Below are 21,514 nucleotides of genomic sequence, written 5' to 3'. Positions count from 1 at the left end.
CTATCTTTAATGCATTTACCCTATGATTCCTTTAATAAATTAATTTTCATGTGGTAAATAGCAAATAAAAAAATGTATGTTGTCCATTGTTTACACATATGATTTGGAATAAAACAGATTGAGGATTGTAGTTAGGTATAAAGGTATAAATATAGTGCTTTACAATTAAAAGTCCTGCATTCAAAATTTTACACACATAACAACAAGCAAGTAAAAAACGTTTTTATGTCTAACACTTTGTCACACATACAACAGAGCATATATGGTGATTGTTAGTGAATAAAAATGACAAACAAATGACTGAACATGTAGCAAAAAAAAGTCCACAAACAAGCACAGAGGAATAGTGGACATAGTTGTGAGAAGATCATATTTATGTTATAAAAGGCAAAATTTCATGTGCAGCAAACTTCTCTGCCATTTTCTTGGCTATCACCAAAATCAGCAGCATGCACATGTGTTTTATTCACACGACCACAAGAGGGCGATATCTACATAAAGACTTTCATTTGCCACAAAATGTGACCATGTTATTTTCCTGGTGGGGTGAGGTCAGTCTGTGAATGTGAAGCTACATCATGTAGCCACTTAGCTTAGCTTAGCATGTGTCTACTATTTGACACCTTTACAGAACTGCACCTATATGTGAGCAAACATAATCAGACCACCCCACTCTGACTTACATTACAAAGCCAGGAAAATTGTGGGGGTGGGAAGCCAGAAAAAAAACATGAAAGCTGGTTTGGTACTCTAGTACCACATTCAGGAGTCTGCACCTGCAGGCATATCTGTGGGCAGTCCCCCCAGAGCCCTGCTTGGAGAAAGTCTTCTCACACACTGATTCAAAAAGCTCCTTTCTCTTGAGTGTGTCCTCAAAGTGAGAGTCATTTCTTCCAGTGGAGCTGTGGAATGACTCAGCCTGTGGTTGTGCTGGGCAGCTTCCAGGTATGAACATGTGCAGCAGTGGTAGCAGAGTGTTACTGGGAATGCTCCTTCATGCTCAGTGGACCCAGGTTAAAAAGTAAATAAAGATCTTTTATGTTCCTTTATCTGGAACAACAGCCAGGATGTTCTCATGCAAACACAACCACTGTGGTCCCTGTGAGCAACCAGATAAGAAAGAACTCTTATCTGGTTGTTAAGACACCAGAAAATGACAAAGGTTGTTATCACTTTGACTTTTGCACAACAACCTGAATCAAACTGAATTACACAAAAAAGCAGTCATGCTCACACTCTGTCACACACCTAAAGATGTTTCATTCACAATTAACAACATACTTACATAGAGAAAGAAAACATCACATGTGGCTGTGTTCCTGCCTGAGAATTGAAAAATAATCAGAGAGTGAAGTTTTGTTTAATTCTTGCAGTTGAATCATTTACGTCAAGCTCGCCATACAATATGTAAGCTCTAAATACCAGCTTACTCCTGACTGGTACATCATTAAAGTCCCCAAGACCTTAAAAACTATTATCGTCCTCAAGGCAAAGATAAACCTAGTGATTTACGGAGGAAGAAAGCAGCTCATTTATAAGTGCGGGTGTGTACACACGTTTTGTGCTCAGGGGCACCACATCTGTGGCTTTTAAATGATCTCAGTCTTTGTGTGTGTAGAAATCTCTCTCTCCTGTCACTTCACCCATAAAGGTCAGCTCTGTTTCCCCCACCTGGATTAGTTTAAAACAGGGTTTTTTTTATCAGGCTTGAGGTGTTGATAGCCAAACACATAAAACCAAGAACAGGCCACAGTAAAGGCAGGATGTGTTTATTTATGTAGTTTATTTGGACTCTCTCTCTCTCTCTCTCTCTCTCTCTCTCTCTCTTTGACCAGTTTTGTGCCTTAACTCCACCTACTCTACTTTTAACCCTAGTTTGGTTATAACCATGTTAAACTGTCCTTGTGGTGAATAGCTCAGGTTAGTATAAAGACTGGGAACAAAGGGAAACAGACACAGAGGCAGAGAAACAAACAAAGAATGCAGGTTTACAAGCCCTGGCTAGGTGCAGTGACTTCCTGGAATATTCTCCCTAGATAAAGTACTATCATACAAATACAGTACACTACATGCCTGTTGAAACAAACTCAGGAACAACATAAGTAAACTGAACCACCCAGTGTCTACACAGCTGTTGTCACATGAATACAGTGCAGGTGAAATGTTTTGTTGGATTCAGGAAATTATTACATGGCAGCAAAAATATGACACAGATGAAAGAATATTGTCCCATAAATACATTTTTTTTGCTAAATCAGCCTTCCAGTTGTCATCCTACCGTGTTGCCTTTTGGTTGTCTGATAAATAGATATTTATTGTTCAGCCAAATGTGACCATGTGTCATTTTTTGGATTCATTCTGGTATTCATGGACGCATGCCTCAACACAAGAGAATATATAAATTTCATCATCAGGTGACATAAAAACAAATCTTTGACCCTCCCTAATGAGTCACTGAGTGGATTTATTCACCATATTGGATTTCCTGTGTGGTCTTAGTCATTATACATGTATGTTACCTGTATGTTGAGACTGTACACATGAATGGGAGCTCACACTGTGCTGGTACTGCTGTTTGACTTTTTCTGTTGAATCAGAACAGGTTGTATCAGACACTGTACAGCAATGCAACCAAACATACAGATAACCAGGATTAGCCTCAAATATGGAACAAATACTTTCAATTTCTGTCCAAAGAACAGGACAGGAATTAGGTGAGCAAGCTACACACTCACACACCCTGAGTCTGGCAGTTGGCATTTAACGTAGAAGTGCTGGACTTGTTGCGACTGGTGCACATGAGCAGGTGATGCATGGTATAATGTTCTACTACCTACACTATCCCACTTTTTTCTTAGTATTTCTAACAGCAGGAATCAGTTTGTTTTGTTCAGAGTGACTGGCTGCTATAAATAACCAGTAGGAGCTGCTTTCCTGGTACTTTGGTTTTGTTCTGGGCGTTTTTAGCAGAGCTTTCAACACCTCCCTTCAGTCACAGTATTAATAAGAGAGATAACCCTCTGTGAGGAATCAGTGTCCTGCCCGAAGGAACAGTGACGCAGCGATGGACAGATTCTCTGCGCTTGTCGTCTCCGCTGTTTTGGTCAGTGTGGTCAGTGCTGGGATCCCTCATGATGGAATACACTGGACATACACAGGTGAGGTTTTATTCACAACATCTTTCATGTTATATGGAAATATTTGTTACACGCAAAAAACACCAAAATGTAACTTTTCAACTTGGATCGTGCGTAAAACGCGCGCGGCGACACGTTCAATATGGGTTATTTCTGACAGCTTTTACGCAGCGAATCCGTGAATAAGATGAACTTTTTTTCAAGTTAGAAACTCAAGAAAGAGCTTTGCTGGGTAGTTCGACACTCATTAGTGAGTTTTGTGAGTGAACGCGCTCTGGTTTGGTGAAATACTTTTCGACTAACCGCTGTCAGACTGTGGTTACAGCAGGGTCCTGTGAAGACAGTCACAGTGAGACATTATTTGGTCTAAACAGGGCGTAAATATAAGAGGAGTGAATATACACTATGAGAAAAAGCACAACAGCATCCTGCAGAACGAGTCCTGTGTGCGTCGACCTGTTTTTATCCCCTACGAACAGTCCGGACCCAAGTGTCACTCAGCACTATTTATCTCAGTAAAAGAGAAAATAATTATCGCCATTTTTCCTTATAGAGGGAGCTTTGGACCAAATGCACTGGCCAACCAAGTACCCTGCCTGCGGCGGTAAGAAACAGTCCCCAATTGATATCCAACGGCGCAACGTGAGGTACAACCCAGACATGTCATCGCTGGAGCTCACCGGCTATGATGCCCAGAAAGGGAATTTCCTCATGTCCAACAACGGGCACTCCGGTAAGAGACGTGTGATGGAACTAACTAAATACTCAAAGAACTGTAAGCAACTCTGATATGTGATCTTTAATCTCTCCATCAGTTCAAATCGACCTTCCACCCAGTATGGTGATCACCGGGGGCCTCCCAGGAAAGTACACAGCTGTTCAGATGCACCTACACTGGGGCGGCTGGGACTTGGAGGCCAGCGGAGCAGAGCACACTATAGATGGAATCCGTTACATGGCAGAGGTTGGTTTCTAAGTAGGAACACTGCACTGATGACAAACCTCAAAATTAACACACAGAAAGCATCTGTTATGATTATACTCCCACTCACTGAACCACATTTTCTTAGAAGAATCAGATAAGTACCAGAACTACTGACTCACTCCAGGCAACTAAAGTTTTGAGCGGCTTCATTCAAATTAACCAAATATTTTGTTCCTCAGTAAATATTTTTTAAAGTGAATTTAACACACTTGGTGGATTTTCCCTTTGAATTGAAGGTCCTTCTAACATCTAACATCCTGTGTTTCCGCCTTGTCTTCCAGCTCCATGTTGTCCATTACAATTCTGACAAGTACAAGAGCTTCACTGAGGCCAGAGATAAGCCAGACGGACTGGCTGTACTCGCCTTTATCTACGATGTACGTGAGCCACAACTACCTCTTCCTCTCGGCTTTGTCTGAACATCAGTCCATTCAAGATTTACACAGGGTCTCACCTGCGTTGCAGAAATATGATTGTTAGTTCTCTGGTGGGAAGTTTAGAAAACCTTTGTAGTGAAAAATGCATCATTTGTCAAGTGATCCAGAAGCCTTTGAAGAGTATCACACTTTGTTTTGGTCATCCTGTCGGCTTAAAAGCTCCATTCAGTCATCAGAGCACGCTTACATGTTGAATGAGTGCCTGTTTCCAGAGGGGGCTGCACTGACACTTCCCTTCCTTTCCTCTGAGAGGTCATCGCTGCAGCAACGCCACCGCTGGCATCCACAGAGGCAGTCCTGATTGGACAAACTCATTTAGACACTTAGAGTCAAATCAGATTTATTGAAGGCAGATGTCTTAATTACAACTTTGGTTTTACTTTACATAGTTTTTGCCATAATTTCTACATGATGTACATTTCTGAAATCTGGGGTTGCAGTAGTATGACTCAATAGAAGTCAGATGGGGAAAGAAACATAAATGGCCAGACTAGTTGATGGCCTGTGGGCTGCAGCTCTGAGACCGTCCCCTGGGACCAGTTTGAAATGTGCTGCTAATTACACATTTAAAAGATAATTTTATATGATAAAGTCAAGAAAGTTGCAGTTTGTCAGAAAGATAGTGAAGTGTTTTTTAGTTTGACACAGGTTTGTTTTTGTTTGTTTTTTCAGGACGGCCATTTTGAGAACACGTACTATAGTGATTTTATTGCAAACCTGCACAAAATCAAGTACGCAGGTAAGTTACATGCACATCAGGAGGACAGATATCTACCTTTAACTGATCCTTGGCTGAGTGTTTGAGTGTGATGTGTAACCCTGTCAGGTCAGTCCATGAACATATCCAGTATCGATGTGCGATCCATGCTCCCAGAGAACCTCAACCATTTCTTCAGGTATGAGGGGTCCCTCACCACACCGCCATGCTACGAGAGCATCCTCTGGACCGTGTTCGACACACCCATCACTCTTTCACATAACCAGGTAGAGAAATTAAAACTGATGAGGGTGCAACATTAAGATCCTCTTATAGAGAATACAATTGAATATTGTGTTGTGTGCTACCCCATCCAGATCAGGAAACTGGAAAGTACTCTAATGGACATAGACAACAAGACTCTGTGGAACGACTACCGCATAGCTCAGCCCCTCAATGACCGAGTAGTGGAAACCTCTTTTCTGCCACGCCTTGGGAAAGGAAGTGTGTAACTTATTACACAACCCTGGCATTGTCGTTTATTTCATAGAACTGATGTGGGGCTTTCTTACTAATCTAAACTTTGACATTTTCTTTCACTTTACTGTGTTTGTCAGCATTCTGTCGTCAAGATGAAATTGAATCAAAGCTCCTGAAGATTGAGGGTCTGATTACGACTCTTGGAAAGAGCGTTCTTTCAGGTGATTGAGCTAAACAAGGCTATATATCAAACGAGAGTCTTTGTACTGTATTTACTCTGCATTGTTTGTCTCTTTAGGTGGACTTCGTAACTCTAGGCCGACAAGTTATGGTGAGTGCTTTTGAGATTTCTGATTTGAGACAGCAGATAGATGTTTCTCTTTTGCAGCCTGATGATAATTTACCATCCTCCTCAGAACCTCGGGGTCTGTTTCCCTTGGTGCTCAACTTCCCGGAGAAAAATACAGGTGGTTACGCTTTGGCCCGCCTCACTCATCCTATGGACCTGGACTCCTTCACTGTCTGCATGCATGTCCTGCCTCAGATCGAGGGAATCCACACTATCGTTTCTTACTCCAGCAATGGCAAAGACAACGAGCTGATGATCACCATCGGCGAAGACAGAGATGCTAAAGAAGTTGGTGTCTGGATTGGCAACGAGTTCATCAACCTGCCGCATAACTTCCGGCCCCACGACTGGGCAAACTACTGTGTCACCTGGTCATCCCAGTCTGGCGGTCTGGACCTCTGGATTAACGGTATGGTTGGAGAGCAGCGGCACCTGAGAAGTGGTTACACAATCAACCCAGGTGGCGTATTCATTCTGGGCAAAGACCAGGATGGGTTACTTGGAATCTCCAATGAGGACGGCTTCGTGGGTAAGATGACCGACGTCAACGTGTGGGACTATGTGCTGACCATGGCGGACATCCGGGATCAGATGTCATGTGAGCGTAACAGCACCGCGGTGGGAAATGTGTTCAGCTGGGGAACCAACAAACTGAGTTTGTATGGTGGGGTGCAGTTGGACAGTGAGTACAGATGCTCCTGAAGAGGGTCCGCTGCCTTTGTTGCTGCAAAACGCTACAATAAACCAAATGTGTCACTGCTGATGGTGGGGGATTTAAAATGTTATGGGAATGTGTGATGAAGGATAAAACGCCTTTCAGGCACCTGTATGTCATATTTAACGCAAAAATGTATGTCACAGCTCCAGCTGTGTTTTTTATTCATAGCTTTGCATCATCAATAAAGACTTTTAAAAAAAAACCTTGGTGGCTTGTTGAATGACTCAGGTGCCCTAATCAGTATACGCAGTATTTTCAGTAAACACTGACATAACTGCACACATGAAGATGTGCATCGATTCCACATAAATAAAAAACAGTCTAAATTAAAACATCGTCCATGGCTTCCCGCTGCCCTCGTGTCACCCTGAGGCGAACACTTCCTCTTCTCTCAATGCTCTCATTTTTCCTCAGAAGGCCGTGACCTTCACGGCATCCTCCGGGCTTTCTTTGCTCTCTTTCAGTGGAAGCTCGCCGTCACCCAGTTTGATCTCGACTTTGTTCTTCTTAGCAAACATCTGGCTGATCTCCAGGAAGGTCTTGTTCTTGGTCTCTGGCACCACCAGCCAGATGTAGACCAGCGTGGCCAGACAGATGATGGAAAAGATGATAAAGCTGTAGGAGCCCAGGCCTCTCTGTGGAGGGAGAAGAAGGAGAGGGAAATGTGATCTGTTTGTCCTCGAGATGAAACGCTGTAAATATGTCAGAGAACAGCCAGAAAGCAACCCAAGGTGAGATGAAATGTTATTTGCATGCTGCTTTTATGAGTGTTTTTTTGGTTTCAGTTACTCAAACACATTCCTGCTTTGTTGTTGGTTTAAAAATGAAGACTTGAGGGGAAGTAAACATGAGACAAGTATATGTTTATCTCTGAGGTTCAGCCACTGAGTCTATTAGAAAACTGTCACCAAGCTGCTCCAAGAAAACCCATGATGCAAACAGAAAAGAAAAGAAGACAGATGAAAACAATAAAATGGCACAATCCACATCAGAAACCCTGTTGTCAACAGTGCAGAAACAACACATCACATGTTGACACTGAGAATTATATGCTCAGTATAAAATTTGATGGCAGCAGCGTGTTGAGACAGGAGCTCCTCTGCTTCCTGTGTGATATAGGATTTCATGTACTCAATAGCTTCGGGCTTTTTTGTTGTACACTGTCTTCCACATTATAAAGTGTTGTCTGTGAGTAACAGGACAAGATGTCCTCACAAAGCACAGATTGAACATTCTCACATCTCTCAACAAGCTTCACTGCCAGTTTCTCAGCCCATCTCTGCTGACTGGTGCTGTCATTATTGTGATGTGCTCGGGGAGGTTTGTGCTGGTGACATAAGAAAGGCCAGTTGCCTGGATGATGACATGAATTTCACATGATGTGCAAATTAGATATTCAATGTTCACTAATGCAGCTCCACACCATCTTCAAACCTAGCTGAGATGTCACAAAATGCTGCGGTGGCTGAACATTTTCAGCACTTACCAGCAGGGAGGTGTCAGTCAGCTTTAATTGTATTCTGCAGCTTGACAAAACATTCAGTGGGAGTCACAAATACCAAGAATGGGGAACAGAAACACAGTGATTTTTCTTCCTTAAGAGATAGATGACATGATTCATATCACTCTGATAGATGCAGCCAGAGCTACCAAAGAGATGAGTACACAGAAGCAGGCTGTACCAATGGTAGTGATATCACTGTTGTCTGAGACTTGGCAAAACCCCTAAATGTCTCAATATTGCTTTAGGCAATTTAACAAGAATTCAAAGACATTACAACATACTTGTACTTCAGCCAATGCTAACATAGGTGTCAGCTGAATATGACATAAAGTAATCTAACTACAGCATGAGCAGTATAAATTATCAGATTACAGAGATTATGTGGAGTAAATGACTGAATCTTCTCCCTGCTTACACTCAAAAATGCCTATAACTGGTTACATGTGTAAGTGTGAGTGTGTGTGAATCGTGTGTCTCACCTCTAGAAATGGGAAGACAAGGCCCACAGTGAAGTTGGACAGCCAGTGGACAGAGCCTGCAACCATGAAGGCTGCAGGCCTGGCTGACTGCCTGAACATCTCAGTGGTCACCACATAAGGAATGGGACCTGTGGAGCACAGATGTGGTTAACCACAACCACTCACGGCGAATTATCACTCCTCTTCAGGGTCAAAGCAAGGAAAGCTCATGTCTCAAACAACCGATTACATGTCTGGTCTCATCCAAACAACACTTGAGCTAATGGCTCCCTGGTGTAATCAGTATGTGCATGAAGAACCACAGGTGGGTTCAGACTCACTGGGTCCTATGGCATGTCCTATGACGTAGATGATGACACAGGTGATGCTGATGTAGGGCATCCACGTCACAGTCTCCTGTCAACACAAACACGCAGCAGAGAGCATGAATAATGTCTTTTCTTTACTATGACACCTGTCTGAACTAGGTGAATCCAGGTGAGATTGTGGGACTGCAGGATGGCAGTGCTGGTTTTGTGGTTCTGTTTAATAGTCAGTCTTTCTCAGCTCTGGTTTTATGTCCCAAATATCTCAAGACCTCAGCAAGCAGAGTATGCCAACTCATCTTTTTATGTTCCAGGACCATGGCTAGAACTGCAGATGTATACTGTTATTACAGGATGGTAAATTCTGGCACAGTGATAGTTTGTTCTGATGATTTTTTGTTAGCTTCATGGCTAATTAAAAATAAAACTGCTTTGCAGCAATCAAACTAATTATCATCATAAACAAATTAGTAACCTTCACATTTATAACCCTCCTGCCTGAAGCTTTTTTGTGTTTGACACAAAACAAACAAACAATAAATCTACTTTATTTTTATGTTAGATATTGACGAAGCATGACAAAGTGCAGTATGTGTGGCAGTGAGAATGTAACAGTATTGATGTCATCTTGTTTTCCTGCATCTTTACGGTGTAAAAACTATAAACTAACTAACATGGGAAACAGGCCCATACTGCTTCAAGACAAACCTTGAGAGGGTGGACTCCGGATTTGTGTTCTTAGAGGTACAAGCAGCTCTGATTGACTGATATTTTTTTATTTTAGATACTTTAATAATCCTAGAGGGAAATTGTTTAAGGCTGTGTCAAGCAGTGTCATACAATGACCAGCAAGGTGCGCCACACCAGTGAGTACACTGGAGGCAGTGCGGGTAAAGTGTCTTGCCAAGGACACACAACAATGACTTAGGGAGGAGTTGGGATCGGACAACCCTGCTATACCACTGAGCCACTGCTGCCCTAAAATATAATATAATTATAAATGTAATATAAATAATTAATACATATTATAATTAATAATATATATGATATAATACTGTTCTGGGCATGTTAAGTGAATATAAAAGCCATCAGCTATAGAGCTTAAACACACACTTTGTGGCTACAATCCAGTCATATTCCCACAGATAAATATTCTATAAAAAGGGTTATAAAAGTGCTTTGCAACGCTGATTTCAGCAAATGAGTGTTTCTATAATGATAAACCACTAGAGGGCAGCAGAGAAACATGTCAGAAGTCCCTCTGAAGCTCTTTTGGTACCTGAAAGTTGAGAGCGACAGTAAGCAGCACACAGGCTCCACAGCAGATCCCAAATCCACACAGCAGGAGCAGCCGTCGGCCTGAGGACTCAACGATGAAGACCTACAATGACAAACTTCCTGCTCAGAGCTATTTCTTACCGCTCATCAAACATCATATTGCAGACTTTAACCTGGTACCTACAGCAGCGATGGTCATTACGACATTCACTGCACCTGTTCCCACTGTGACGTACTGGATGTCATTTGGCTCGACTCCTGCAGTGGCATATATGCTGTCAGCATAGTAGTAGATCTGAGATGGAAGAGAAATGCATTATGGGTTAGTTATAATTTGAGAACAGAGCTGACTGAGCTCCTACTTCATCTCTACTTCTACTCCACTCCCTGTACTCGTGGATTTCTTTGGGTGATACATCTGTGAAATGGAGGAAGCAGATGACCTCTCTGTCTGACCTCTATTTCAATTACACAAAACAGAAATACTGAAAAGACATTGACTTTTACTTTAAGCACAAAACAGATAAACACCACATGCATGTAATGAAAGCTGTTTAACTCATCCTTGTATACATTAGGCCAAAAACTAATATAACAACTTTCATATAAGGAGAAAGGTCAACAGTACTGTGGCTAGAACTGACTGGATGAACCCACAGCAGTGTTCTGAGGCTTTGCACATTAGATTCAACAATATGCACTAATCTGTTGTTCTATCTGAGTCTGTGAGGGCGTCAGTGCATGAGGGACAAGGACAACTCAACAGGCACGTCTCACCGCATTGACCCCAGACAGCTGCTGGCCCATGTTCATGATGATGATGGAGACCAGCTGCCAGCGAAGAGAGCGCTGGGACAGCAGGGAGAGCACGGTCAGGTGACCCTCTGCTTTCTCTGACTGGTTCTCCAGATGCATCTCTGACAGCTCTGCATCAACGTCATGCCAGCCGCGCAGACGCTGTAGCGCTGAGGTGGGCAAAATAAAGACAACAATAACCCACCATTCACTTTTGTCTCTTTTATTAGTATCATAAAACGCAATTACTTGCCTTTCCTTGCTGTTTTTTCATCTCCCCTCTGGATAAGCATGTACCTGGGGCTCTCTGGGAAGAAGGGCAGCAACAGGAGCTCAATAAGCGCAGGAACACCTGTCAAGCCAAGCATGAGGGTCCAGCCTGGGTACAGAGAGGAGCATAGTAATTAAGGATGTGTGTGTTTCTCTAACAATAGGAAAATCAAGCATTTGCTAGAAGCAGTACTTGTGCTGTTGCCAAGGATGTTTCTGATGCCCAGCACTTGTGCACTGAGGATGCCAATGGTGATAAAGAGCTGTGGGACGATGCCAAGGGCTCCCCTCAGGTTTTTGGGGGAGAGTTCGCCCAAGTACATGGGCACCACGTTGGACGAGAGTCCTGCAGACAGGAAAGGATGTGTTAATGAAATCAAACAATTTTTGCCTGACCCACAGTGAATGGTTGCAAATATCTGACCTGCACAGATGCCCACTATGAACCTGGCCACAATGATAATCTCATATGACTTGGCAATCTCACTGACTCCCATCATCACAGCAGGGACGATGGAGAAGATGTTATTGAAGAGGAGGGTGCCTTTCCTGGTGAAAAGCACAACAAAATGTACTAAGCAGCTGTTGCAGAGTGAGTTAAATGTAACGTCTGGGAGACTTTTTACCTTCCCAGTCTGTTGACAAGAGGAGCCACCATCAGAGAGCCGAAGAATCCTCCAAGAGGGTACATGGACACGGACAGGGACCACAGCAAGGTCAGGAAGTTGCCCTCTATTGGCCTGTCATAACGCTCCATGTAGGTGCTGTTATAAAACTGCTGCATGAACTGAAGAGAGCAGGACAATACTGATAGAAAAACAAAATCATCATCATCACTTCACAGAATGTAACTCTCATGTTACCGGTGATGGTGAGTTGACTACAGCCACATTATAACCATACTGGAAGGATGAACCAAATGCAGATATGAGTGTCGCCAGAGCCAGGACTGCAGTTAATCTCTGCTTGGAGAGTTTAGACACTGTCACTGTACAGAAGAACATTTCAAATGCTGCCATGGTGACAATGACACCTGAACTGTAACTCACCCCTCTCCTCTCCACAGGCTTTCCCCATTCCTCATTGTGCGCCATGGCTGTGTTTGGTCTCGTCACTTTCAGCAATAATAACAGAGAGCTGTGTTATTACTGCACCGCTGGATTCTGCCTGCCCTTTGGACACAAGATCAGAGAGCGAAGCAGAGGTTTACGGTGTGTTATGGCTCTCATGTTGCTGACTCTGCTCTCAGGTTGAATAAGTAATAAATGCACTGAAGATATTTTATTCGCTGATAATATCTACAGCTGTCATCAAAGAACTAGAAAAGCATTTCCTGAAGAAAATGCAAGTTTGATTGCTGCAGCTGAAGCATTGCTTTGAATGCTGATGTGAAGGATTGTTCTGAATTGCTGGAGAATCTGCAAACTGAATTTAATTTGCTGAAGCACAGTTAAGAATTTAAAAAGAGAATTTTAAAAAGATTATTTTGAAAAGTAGAAAATGTCTTATTATTATGAAGATATGAAAGAGACACAGCTGAAAACAAAAAAGTATGAAGTCACTGACCTTAATGAATAGACTGTGAATATACCATGTGAAAGGTCAGTGGCTGGAATAATACCATAAGCTTGTAAGAAGCTAAGGCTGTGTGATTTGAATGTGGAAAAGTAGTATACAGCTGAAGGATGATCAATATGACAGATATAATGGTTAAAATCTGATAAAGACTACAAATACGGCTGCTTTGTATGCTTCTTACAGCCTGTCACCATGTTAACAGCCCTGCCTGCCTGCCTGTATCCATGTCAACCTGAATGTTTATCAACTGCCCCTAACTGCAGCTCTCTTTGTCCCCCTCCCAATGTAAATACACCGTCTAAACAACTTCTGTTTTTGTCAAAACCGAAGCCTTCAGACAAAGAATATGGACACCGTCAGAATCACAAGATGTTGCTCTACAAAGCGGTGCAACTTTTATGTCTTTGCTGTCAAAGATGTGGAGATGGCGAGTTGGAGTTAGAAAATATGGCTGCTCTGCTTTTGGTTTTACATTATGTCTTAATGGAAGAATGACCGGCACTCTCCCCAAACTGCTGGCTGTACAGGCAAAACGGTTTGGTGTTCAGTTTTAAGAGTCACACCGTCAGAAAGCTCACGAGTGTTCCCTCGAACCGATATAAAAATGTTAGATGGACGGTGCAGGCCTGAGTGCAGGTTAGCAAGATCTTTTTTAGGCATCTCCTCAGCCTCTCTCCACTCTGCTAAAGATTCCGCCCACTCTGGCTCTCAACATTCAACTTCTCAACAGCTTAGAGACACCGCGTCACAGCGACTTAAAGTACTACAGGCCCGTGGCTCTGACGTCACACATTATGAAGACTCTGGAAAGACTCATCCTGGAACAGCTCCGGCCAATGGTCCAATCACTTCTTAATCCCCCCAGTTTGCCTACCAGCCCCGCCTAGGAGTGGAGGACGCTGTCATCTTCCTGCTGAACATAGTCTACACCCACCTCGATAAACCGGCAAGCACTGTGAGAATCATGTTTTTTGATTTTTCTAGTGCTCTTGACACCATCAGGCCGGCCCGGTTGGCTGAGAAGCTGAAAGCGATGCAGGTGGATGTCCCACTGGTGTTCTGGATGGTGGAATATCTGACTGGCAGACCACAGTATATGCCTACAGAGCTGTATGTCAGACAGACTGATCAGCAACACCGGGGCTCCACAGAGGACCTTCCTCTCTCCCTTCCTCTTCACTCTCTACACCACAGACTTCAACTACTGCACAGAGACCTGCCACCTCCAGAAACTCTCTGATGACTCTGCAGTGGTTGGATGTATTACTGGTGGTGATGAGAGGGAGTACAGGTCCGTGCTGGATAACTTTGTCACATTGAGCGAGAGCAACCTCCTACTGCTCAATGTGACAAAGGAACTAGTGGTGGATCTCAGGAGGACAAAGGCTCCAGTGACCCCTACCAGCATCAAAGGGGTTAGTGGAGGAGGAGTACAAATACCTGGGAATGTACTTGGACCACAAACTGGACTGTAGGAAAACTTCCTGTTTACAGGAAGGGCCAGAGTCGCCTCTACTTTCTGAGGCAGCTGAGGTCCTTCAACATCTGCAGGACGATGCCGAGGATGTTCTATGAGTCTGTGGTGGCCAGTGCCATCATGTAAGCTGTTGCCTGCTGGGGCAGCAGTCTGAGGGTGAGGGACATAAACAGACTCAACAGAATCATCAGGAAGGCCGGCCATGTTGTGGGAGAGGACCTGGACTCTCTGACAGAGGTGTATCAGAGGAGGATGTTGTCCAAAATAAAGACTATGCTGGACTGTCCCTCCTACCCGCTCCACACTGTGCTGACCAGCTACAGGAGCTCGTTCAGCAACAGAATCCGACTCCCACGATGCACCACTGAGAGACACAGGAAGTCATTCCTGCCTATCTCAATCAAACTACTGAACTGTAACAGTCACTCAGACACTGTACATTCATACTGGTACATTCATGTCATGCTCGTCACTATGTAAAGGTTTTTATACAGTAGCAAATATGTTTCTTCTTCTTTAGATACAACTCAGGGATTTAAATGCTATCTAGGTTTTTAGATATTTATTATATATTTCAATTTCATACTTCAATTTATCTTTAATTTCTATTGTCTGTAACAAAAAAAGAATTTCCCCTCTGGGATAAATAAAGTAATTCTGATTCTGATTCCACCCAATACACACAAAAATCACTTCATCTTTAATCACCTGCCATTTGAAGACAGAGAATTTCCAAAATCTGTATACAAGTTTTGAAGACCAATATATTTGAAGTATTTTAAGCTTTGAATAGTTTCTCTATTTAGAAATTTGTAGGTGGAGTAGCATTTTCCAGAAGGCATGCTTTGAAGGGATCTCTCATTGACTCCAATGTTAATTTGAGGGTGGAAAATGTTTGATATTTTTAATATGATATGTTTAATTATTATAGAAGGATTCTAGGAATGTCCTGAATGAGTTGAATCTTTTGATGTTTGAACGGTTTGAATTGGTCAATGCATTCTGTAGATAGGCCGAGCCAAAAAACGTACGAATAATAATAATAAAGACATAGAATCTCAAGAGTTTAATTGCTTTGCAGCAATCAAACTAATAAATGATAAGGTTATAGAATGTTTATTGTTGATCCGCCTGCAGGCTGCTTTCAAAGAGAGGCTTAATTATGAACTGAGATAGAGATTGAGAAAAGATTCATCTGCTCCTGTCGTACTAACCTAAGAAAAACATCTGTGAAGCTGTTTTTTTAATGTTTGTCTGCATGTTCAGCATCACCTCTTCTCTCCAAAGCTGAGTCTGTTTGTCAATTCACTGTCCCTGAGGCTGTCTGCTGTAGTAGTAGTTTCATCCACTTTAAGCAAGTTAAAACACTTTCACACAGTGGCCTGCAATATTCCTATAGTTTTATGTTTCTATTATTTAGTATCATCTGTGTTACTGAAAATATAGCCTCTATTAAAAAAAAGGATTTTAAGAAAAGACACCAACCCATCTATAACTAACATGACAGTGCTGGGTTGGTAACACAACTCAGTGCATTAAAAAGAAAATATATTTAATTTAATTAAAAAAGGTTTAATTCAATTTAAAAGTTAAAATGTGACTATTTACTAAATTACTTTAACAAAATGCCTTCTATTCCTAGATCATGTAAAATCTTAGTCACAGTAATACCAGCAGTGAACAGCTGGTGGAGCTAATGCTGTGTTTCAGACAGGACAGAGGTGTTTGACGTACAGTGGAAGTTTAATTTCACTGAGACTTTCACTTACACACAGAGCAGTGGTCAGTTTTTGTGTTGAATGTTTCTGATGTGTGTAAGTGTTGTTTTGTCTCAGCTAATTTAAATATCTTGTTAATAAGGTCTGACCATTTGCCTGTTTTGGACAATGTATTTGGCTCCTAGAAGCGCAGACACAGTCAAGTCAACAGCCTGCATTATGAAAAAAAATGATCCCCATTAACTTCACTGGTGAATGGTCACCCCGGTACTATAGCACAGCCCCGAGGTACTCTTTAACTTAATGAATTAAATGGGCAGAAAGCCAGCAGAGGAAAGCAGACACCTCTTCTTTAAGTGTTTCAATGTCAGCCAAAACTCAGGTCTGACACAATGGATTTATTCCTGCCGGAAATACAGTAAGAGCTGGTCCTTTGTGTGTCCTCTGCCGTCCACAAGGACAGAAACCTGTCCGGTTTTAGATGTGGTCAGCACAACATTCACTTCCTCCATTTTCCCAGACATGGTATCCAGTGTGCTGTCACTGCAGCTAATGGTCTGAGAGAAAGAACTCTGCACCGTGTCCCATTACTTTAGACCACAGATCAAATTAGATGGTAGGTAAACCTTCAAACTGTCTATTTATGCTTTAAATATTTGCAGAATAAACAGCAGAACTAGGATTAATGTATGAGAACTAACTGCTCTGAGACAGCAGTGTTGTTTGCACAGGCCACAACCGCTTCAACCTTTGGAGCAACATTTAAAAGAGCAAAAAGGGGGAATGTGGTCATACAGCAGGTTGGTGTGATGAGGTTCAGTGAGTTCACTCGTTCCTGTTTGGTATGTGCTCAGCCTGTAGCTCAGCATGGCAAACAGCAGCCACCAGGAGCAGGGGTCAAAGGAGAAGTGCGGCTCAGGTTTCAAGGAGGAAGCAGAACATGTGATGATAAGTCATGCACCAACTGACCACAATGACAACAATGATTATAAATTTTGGTGACACACACGCGGCTGATGGCCTTTTGTAACTGCTGCATGAGAAATGTTGCAACCAGATTAGGCAAGAATCAACAGGTTTATAAAAAACAAGTTAAAGACAGCAGAGGAAATACTATCTGATACACTCTGAGCATCATGGGAACACGATATAAATTTTAATGTACATCTTGTGCAAGTGTTTAAATAAACACTGAGAGAAAACTAAGAATTAAAAATAAACTAACATTGAAAATATATAGTATTTCCAATGTAACTGTACAGCAAACAAAAATAATGAATACTATAAAAATATGAATTCACAGTGATAACTTAAGAACAGTACATGATAAATACAGCAGTGTAACTGTCCTGCTTGGAGTGTACCTATAAAAGCAAATAAAAGAAACAGGAGGTCTGATCAAAGAACAACCTAACCTAAACGTTAGGTGCGGCATAGAGCCAGTCAGCATCATCCCATCACCCAATGTGCAAACATGTGACAGAGGCGTGCAAGTTCAGCAACCTTTACTGCAGGCACTTGCTGTAATGAGGCTTAATGTAAAGTGGACACCCTCACTCATCCCTTCAGGTCAACCTCTGTGTACCTTCCCATGCACAGGCTGAAGTGTCATCTATCAGCAGGCACTCGGTTGGAGCCGTTTTCCTCTCTCTGGGTGGATGTGTCCTGTCCTGGTACCCGGCTATCCTGAGAGTGCTGCTGCACCTCTGCTCTGCATTTGGAGCAGCAGCAGATCGCGCTGCAGAGGCGAGAGCGGATCGGCTGAGTAAACAGCACAAACATGATGCAGTTAGCTGCTCCCTGTGAGGTGTTGCCGATACCCTGTTGGGTCGAAACACAGATACTTTCAATAGTGAATAATGATACAATGTGCTTTTTATGGGTTTAAATACAAATGCATATTATGTGTAATAATATTATATAGTATTTTACACACACTTGCAGCAGCAATATGTCATAAAGCCTTAAAGAAATCTTCATCCTAAATATTGTATTTCATATTCTGCACATTTTGTGGCCATTTTATTTAAAAAAAATGAAAAGTTACTTTTTAATTAATGGAAAAAAATGTTAAACCCTCATGCCTCACTTCAGCTAGTGTTACCACACACACAAGCACACACACACGATGATGATGATGCATTTTTTATATACTTTTATATATTATATATATTCAAATTTATATATACTTTTATATAAAGAAAACTACAGATTAAAGCAGTAAAAAAATTAGACATGCTCTACTGTTTTAAACTATAAACTCACGTGTAGAGTGACCAGCACTGGATTCTGTCTGACTGGTGAGTCCACCAGCAGCAGTATGAAGCGCACGGTGCTCCAAATGCGCAGGACGATGAAGATGATGGGGATGAGTGTTAGCTTCATGTCAGCCATGGAGGAGAAGGAGTGTGATGGAGGCCTGTTGCCCAAGATGGGACGGTACTCAGACAGGGCTGCATGCTGCGTCAGACAGAGAACGTGTTTGGTTGGAACAGATAACTGCTGCTGCCAAGCAGGATGAAGATGAATGCTGAGGTGATGTCCTCACTGAACTTATTTAGAAAACATTTATAATTATCCACCGGTTTGTGTATTTTGATACCACACTAATGTTTTAATTCAAGTAATTAAGTAGTTCAAGCCCCAAACTGTGCACACACAGAAGTGATAAATGAGGCCTCACCGCTATGTGTATATGCCTCTTGATGAGGATGTAAAGAATGGGGAGTGTGAGGTAAGCCAGGAACTCCCAGATCTTTCCAGTCAGCAGCATCCACAGGACCCGGTCCTGAGCGTTGATCCTGACCCAGCACCAGCCCACCGACACCTGTGATGCATCGTAACCGATCTTATTGAGTAACACGGCTGTAACAGTGATGGCCAGAGGGACTCCCCAGCTGCAACACAAACACACACACAGAATAAACATCTCCACCGAGGTAAATGTTCAGTGGGTCTAAACACCCACAAATACTGCAGAGACATGTGACACCATGTGATAGATTATCCTGAGGGTTGTGTGTGTGTTGTATAGGTCATAACAGAGACTTAGCTCTGTACATCATTAAACCATAAAATGAGAGTTCTCTTCCCCTTTGTAGCATTTCATCTTTTACACTATACTCAAAAGAACACTGTACTGTATGTCCTTAGTAACACATGGGAGATACCATATAAATACCATAACGCTTAAGGCCAGGCAGTGTGTGTGTGTTATGACTACAAACCCCCATGAATGCTTCTCTTGTACAAAGCAACATTTGAGAGCTCACAGAAATAAAATCAGAATGACAACCAGAGACTACGGCGAGGCGTACCCAAGGGCGAAAAAAAAGTCCAAAAATAGATGAAATACACAGCCAATCCACTCCCTCCACACATCTCCAAAATTAACATGGACGGTTCGTTAGTGTGCAGAAGGAAAGTGACACAAAGGATCAAAGATATGTGCCGAAGCAGAGCCTTCAGAGTACAGCGTAGCTTACGGTAAACAAGTGGCTGCTGATGTTTAAATAGATGCATGGCTGGATGAGGTTTTTACTGCCCTCCATCAATAACAACAACAGTCTGCTCCTCAGCCATAATAATAATAATTTCTATCACCGTAGGGAGCATTATTTGTAAATCTAAACTGCTTAAATGTGAAAATCTAAACTAAAAATAATTTGTATCTTTTTGTTGTTGTTGCTTTTTGTTGCTGATATTCCAGTGTTGTTATTTAAAAACCTCTTGAGGAAACAGCTTCATAATAAGATTCTCTCTCACACGCACACACACACACAAAACTGTGTAACATTTTCTGTTATGTCATTTTTGACTGTCTCCAAAATCTACCCATAAACATGGGACCACATAACTTCATATGAAATCTGTCCATTTATATTTTATTTACTGCACCATCAAGCCAAGCATGATCCAGAGGAACAGTATAAATGTCTGAGTTTGTGCCTTTATGTTGAACATGAACACATATTAAAGGGTTTAATTTGGACCGAGTTATTATTCGGAAACATCACTACCCCAGTGGGATCTAAGCACACTTATGTACTCCTTATAATCCCCCTGACAGGGTTACTATGTAAACAACTGGCTTATCACAGGAGCACATAGGCTGGTGTTCAGTCTTTGTAAATGTTGTTCGTGGAGAAAATGAATGTGACATGTCTGAGTCCAGCCCTGTATTAAACAAACTGTGAAGCAGGAAGGTGAAGTGTAGGATGTTTTTGTCAAAAAAAAGGATATTTTTCTAAATTCAGTTTTGGGATAACCAGACAAAAATCCCAAGATGCTTAGGGGCAAAGGTCAACCATCACCTGCGCGTCCCACTTACGTCCGTTTATTTACACCAGCCTGCAGGAAGCTCACCTGACAAGGTGGAAAAACAACACCAGGCTGTCAGCGACTCTCCGGCTGGACCTCACGATGAAGACGTACAGGTAGACAGCGATGGCCACGGTCCAGAAGAAGGAGCTGGTGTTGGCGAAAGTGGATATGGCTCCCTGCACCACGCAGTCCACGGAGTCGTAGCGAAACACTCTCCACACCCCGAAGGCGTAGGAGACGGCGGACAGCCAGTCCGCCACGGAGAGGAAAACCAGCAGCTTCCTGGGAGTCGTCCTCAGGTCTGACCAGATAATGAAGGTGAGGACGATCAGAGAGGAACCCAGGAACGAGAGCGCGCACGAACACAACACGACCACCTGCTCAAAGAAGTACACCTCCGTCTGATTCCCGCCTGCCATCGTTCACTGTGAGGAGGTTTCTCACCGTCACGACAGCCAGCAAACACTCTTCATGCGGGCGGCCTCTCCTTTACGGCGCAAAACAATATGGTCACTTAAACCAACGCTACGCGTATTACGCACACTCCTGCCGAGACGCGTGACTTCACAAACTTCAGGGGAACCAAACACAAGTTTGTGCCAGAGTTTGAGCCCTCCCCTCCGCCTGCGCTCCTCCGACTCCTCGTTGCACCAACCGGAACCCAAAGAGGAAGTCAGCTGTATTTTTGGCTGTGATTGTTTCTGCCTGTGTGACCCTGGTGCAGCTATGGCACCGGAGTTTGTCACAAGCACACATGACGGCATGTCGAAACGTTCTTTGCCCCTTCAGACACAGTTCAGGCGCGGCAGTACACTTCACCTGTATGTGTATGTAATATTAGTAACGTGAAAACACATTAATTACACTTTTAAGCTTTTTGACTTAACATGATTCAGATTATTTTATTTTGAAAAACAAAAATCACATGGGCTGATAACAGTAAGCCACATTACTTTCAATGGGTGCAGCTTTTTTTTGGAAAAT

The 21,514-nt window shown here is 42.6% G+C and overlaps 3 protein-coding genes across 3 annotated transcripts; 1 reads left to right on the top strand and 2 right to left on the bottom strand.

Moving 5' to 3' along the window:
• Positions 1-2,831: 2,831 nt before the first annotated feature.
• On the top strand, positions 2,832-6,995 carry ca6 (carbonic anhydrase VI). The gene is made up of 10 exons (XM_028409447.1): positions 2,832-3,158; positions 3,691-3,870; positions 3,953-4,101; positions 4,404-4,499; positions 5,232-5,298; positions 5,386-5,543; positions 5,634-5,760; positions 5,874-5,957; positions 6,035-6,067; positions 6,153-6,995. The coding sequence occupies exons 1-10, from the start codon at positions 3,065-3,067 to the stop codon at positions 6,785-6,787; spliced, it is 1,623 nt and encodes a 540-aa protein (XP_028265248.1). The 5' UTR covers positions 2,832-3,064; the 3' UTR covers positions 6,788-6,995.
• On the bottom strand, positions 6,971-12,663 carry slc2a5 (solute carrier family 2 member 5). Its single transcript, XM_028409440.1, has 13 exons — positions 12,645-12,663; positions 12,484-12,548; positions 12,298-12,396; positions 12,061-12,221; positions 11,859-11,983; positions 11,628-11,780; positions 11,418-11,543; positions 11,147-11,334; positions 10,554-10,664; positions 10,371-10,472; positions 9,107-9,182; positions 8,787-8,914; positions 6,971-7,438 (listed from the first exon to the last, which is right to left on the bottom strand). Exons 1-13 carry the CDS (start codon positions 12,661-12,663, stop codon positions 7,214-7,216), a joined length of 1,578 nt encoding a protein of 525 aa, XP_028265241.1. The 3' UTR covers positions 6,971-7,213.
• A 4,678-nt stretch (positions 12,664-17,341) lies between these two features.
• Positions 17,342-21,207, bottom strand: gpr157 (G protein-coupled receptor 157). The gene is made up of 4 exons (XM_028409448.1): positions 20,573-21,207; positions 18,891-19,104; positions 18,473-18,667; positions 17,342-18,028 (listed from the first exon to the last, which is right to left on the bottom strand). Exons 1-4 carry the CDS (start codon positions 20,947-20,949, stop codon positions 17,816-17,818), a joined length of 999 nt encoding a protein of 332 aa, XP_028265249.1. The 5' UTR covers positions 20,950-21,207; the 3' UTR covers positions 17,342-17,815.
• Between the last annotated feature and the right edge of the window lie 307 nt (positions 21,208-21,514).

The sequence above is a fragment of the Parambassis ranga genome, chromosome 7 (genome assembly GCF_900634625.1).
Source record: "Parambassis ranga chromosome 7, fParRan2.1, whole genome shotgun sequence".
NCBI lineage: Eukaryota > Metazoa > Chordata > Actinopteri > Ambassidae > Parambassis > Parambassis ranga.
Note: the sequence above shows the minus strand (reverse complement) of the source record. Positions and strands in the feature narration are given on the sequence as shown.

Bases quoted from the DNA above. Each gene is read 5' to 3' on its own strand.
- ca6 (XM_028409447.1), top strand. From the start codon at position 3,065: ATGGACAGATTCTCTGCGCTTGTCGTCTCCGCTGTTTTGGTCAGTGTG. The intron at 5,958-6,034 runs GTGATTGAGCTA...TTGTCTCTTTAG, and splicing joins TGGAAAGAGCGTTCTTTCAG to GTGGACTTCGTAACTCTAGG. The intron at 6,068-6,152 runs GTGAGTGCTTTT...CATCCTCCTCAG, and splicing joins CTCTAGGCCGACAAGTTATG to AACCTCGGGGTCTGTTTCCC.
- slc2a5 (XM_028409440.1), bottom strand. The intron at 11,781-11,858 runs GTCAGATATTTG...TCCTGTCTGCAG, and splicing joins CATAGTGGGCATCTGTGCAG to GACTCTCGTCCAACGTGGTG. The intron at 10,473-10,553 runs GTAGGTACCAGG...TTGTCATTGTAG, and splicing joins TCGTAATGACCATCGCTGCT to GTCTTCATCGTTGAGTCCTC.
- gpr157 (XM_028409448.1), bottom strand. From the start codon at position 20,949: ATGGCAGGCGGGAATCAGACGGAGGTGTACTTCTTTGAGCAGGTGGTC. The intron at 19,105-20,572 runs GTGAGCTTCCTG...TTTGTGTTGCAG, and splicing joins TTGTTTTTCCACCTTGTCAG to CTGGGGAGTCCCTCTGGCCA. The intron at 18,029-18,472 runs GTGAGTTTATAG...TCGACCCAACAG, and splicing joins CAGTGCTGGTCACTCTACAC to GGTATCGGCAACACCTCACA.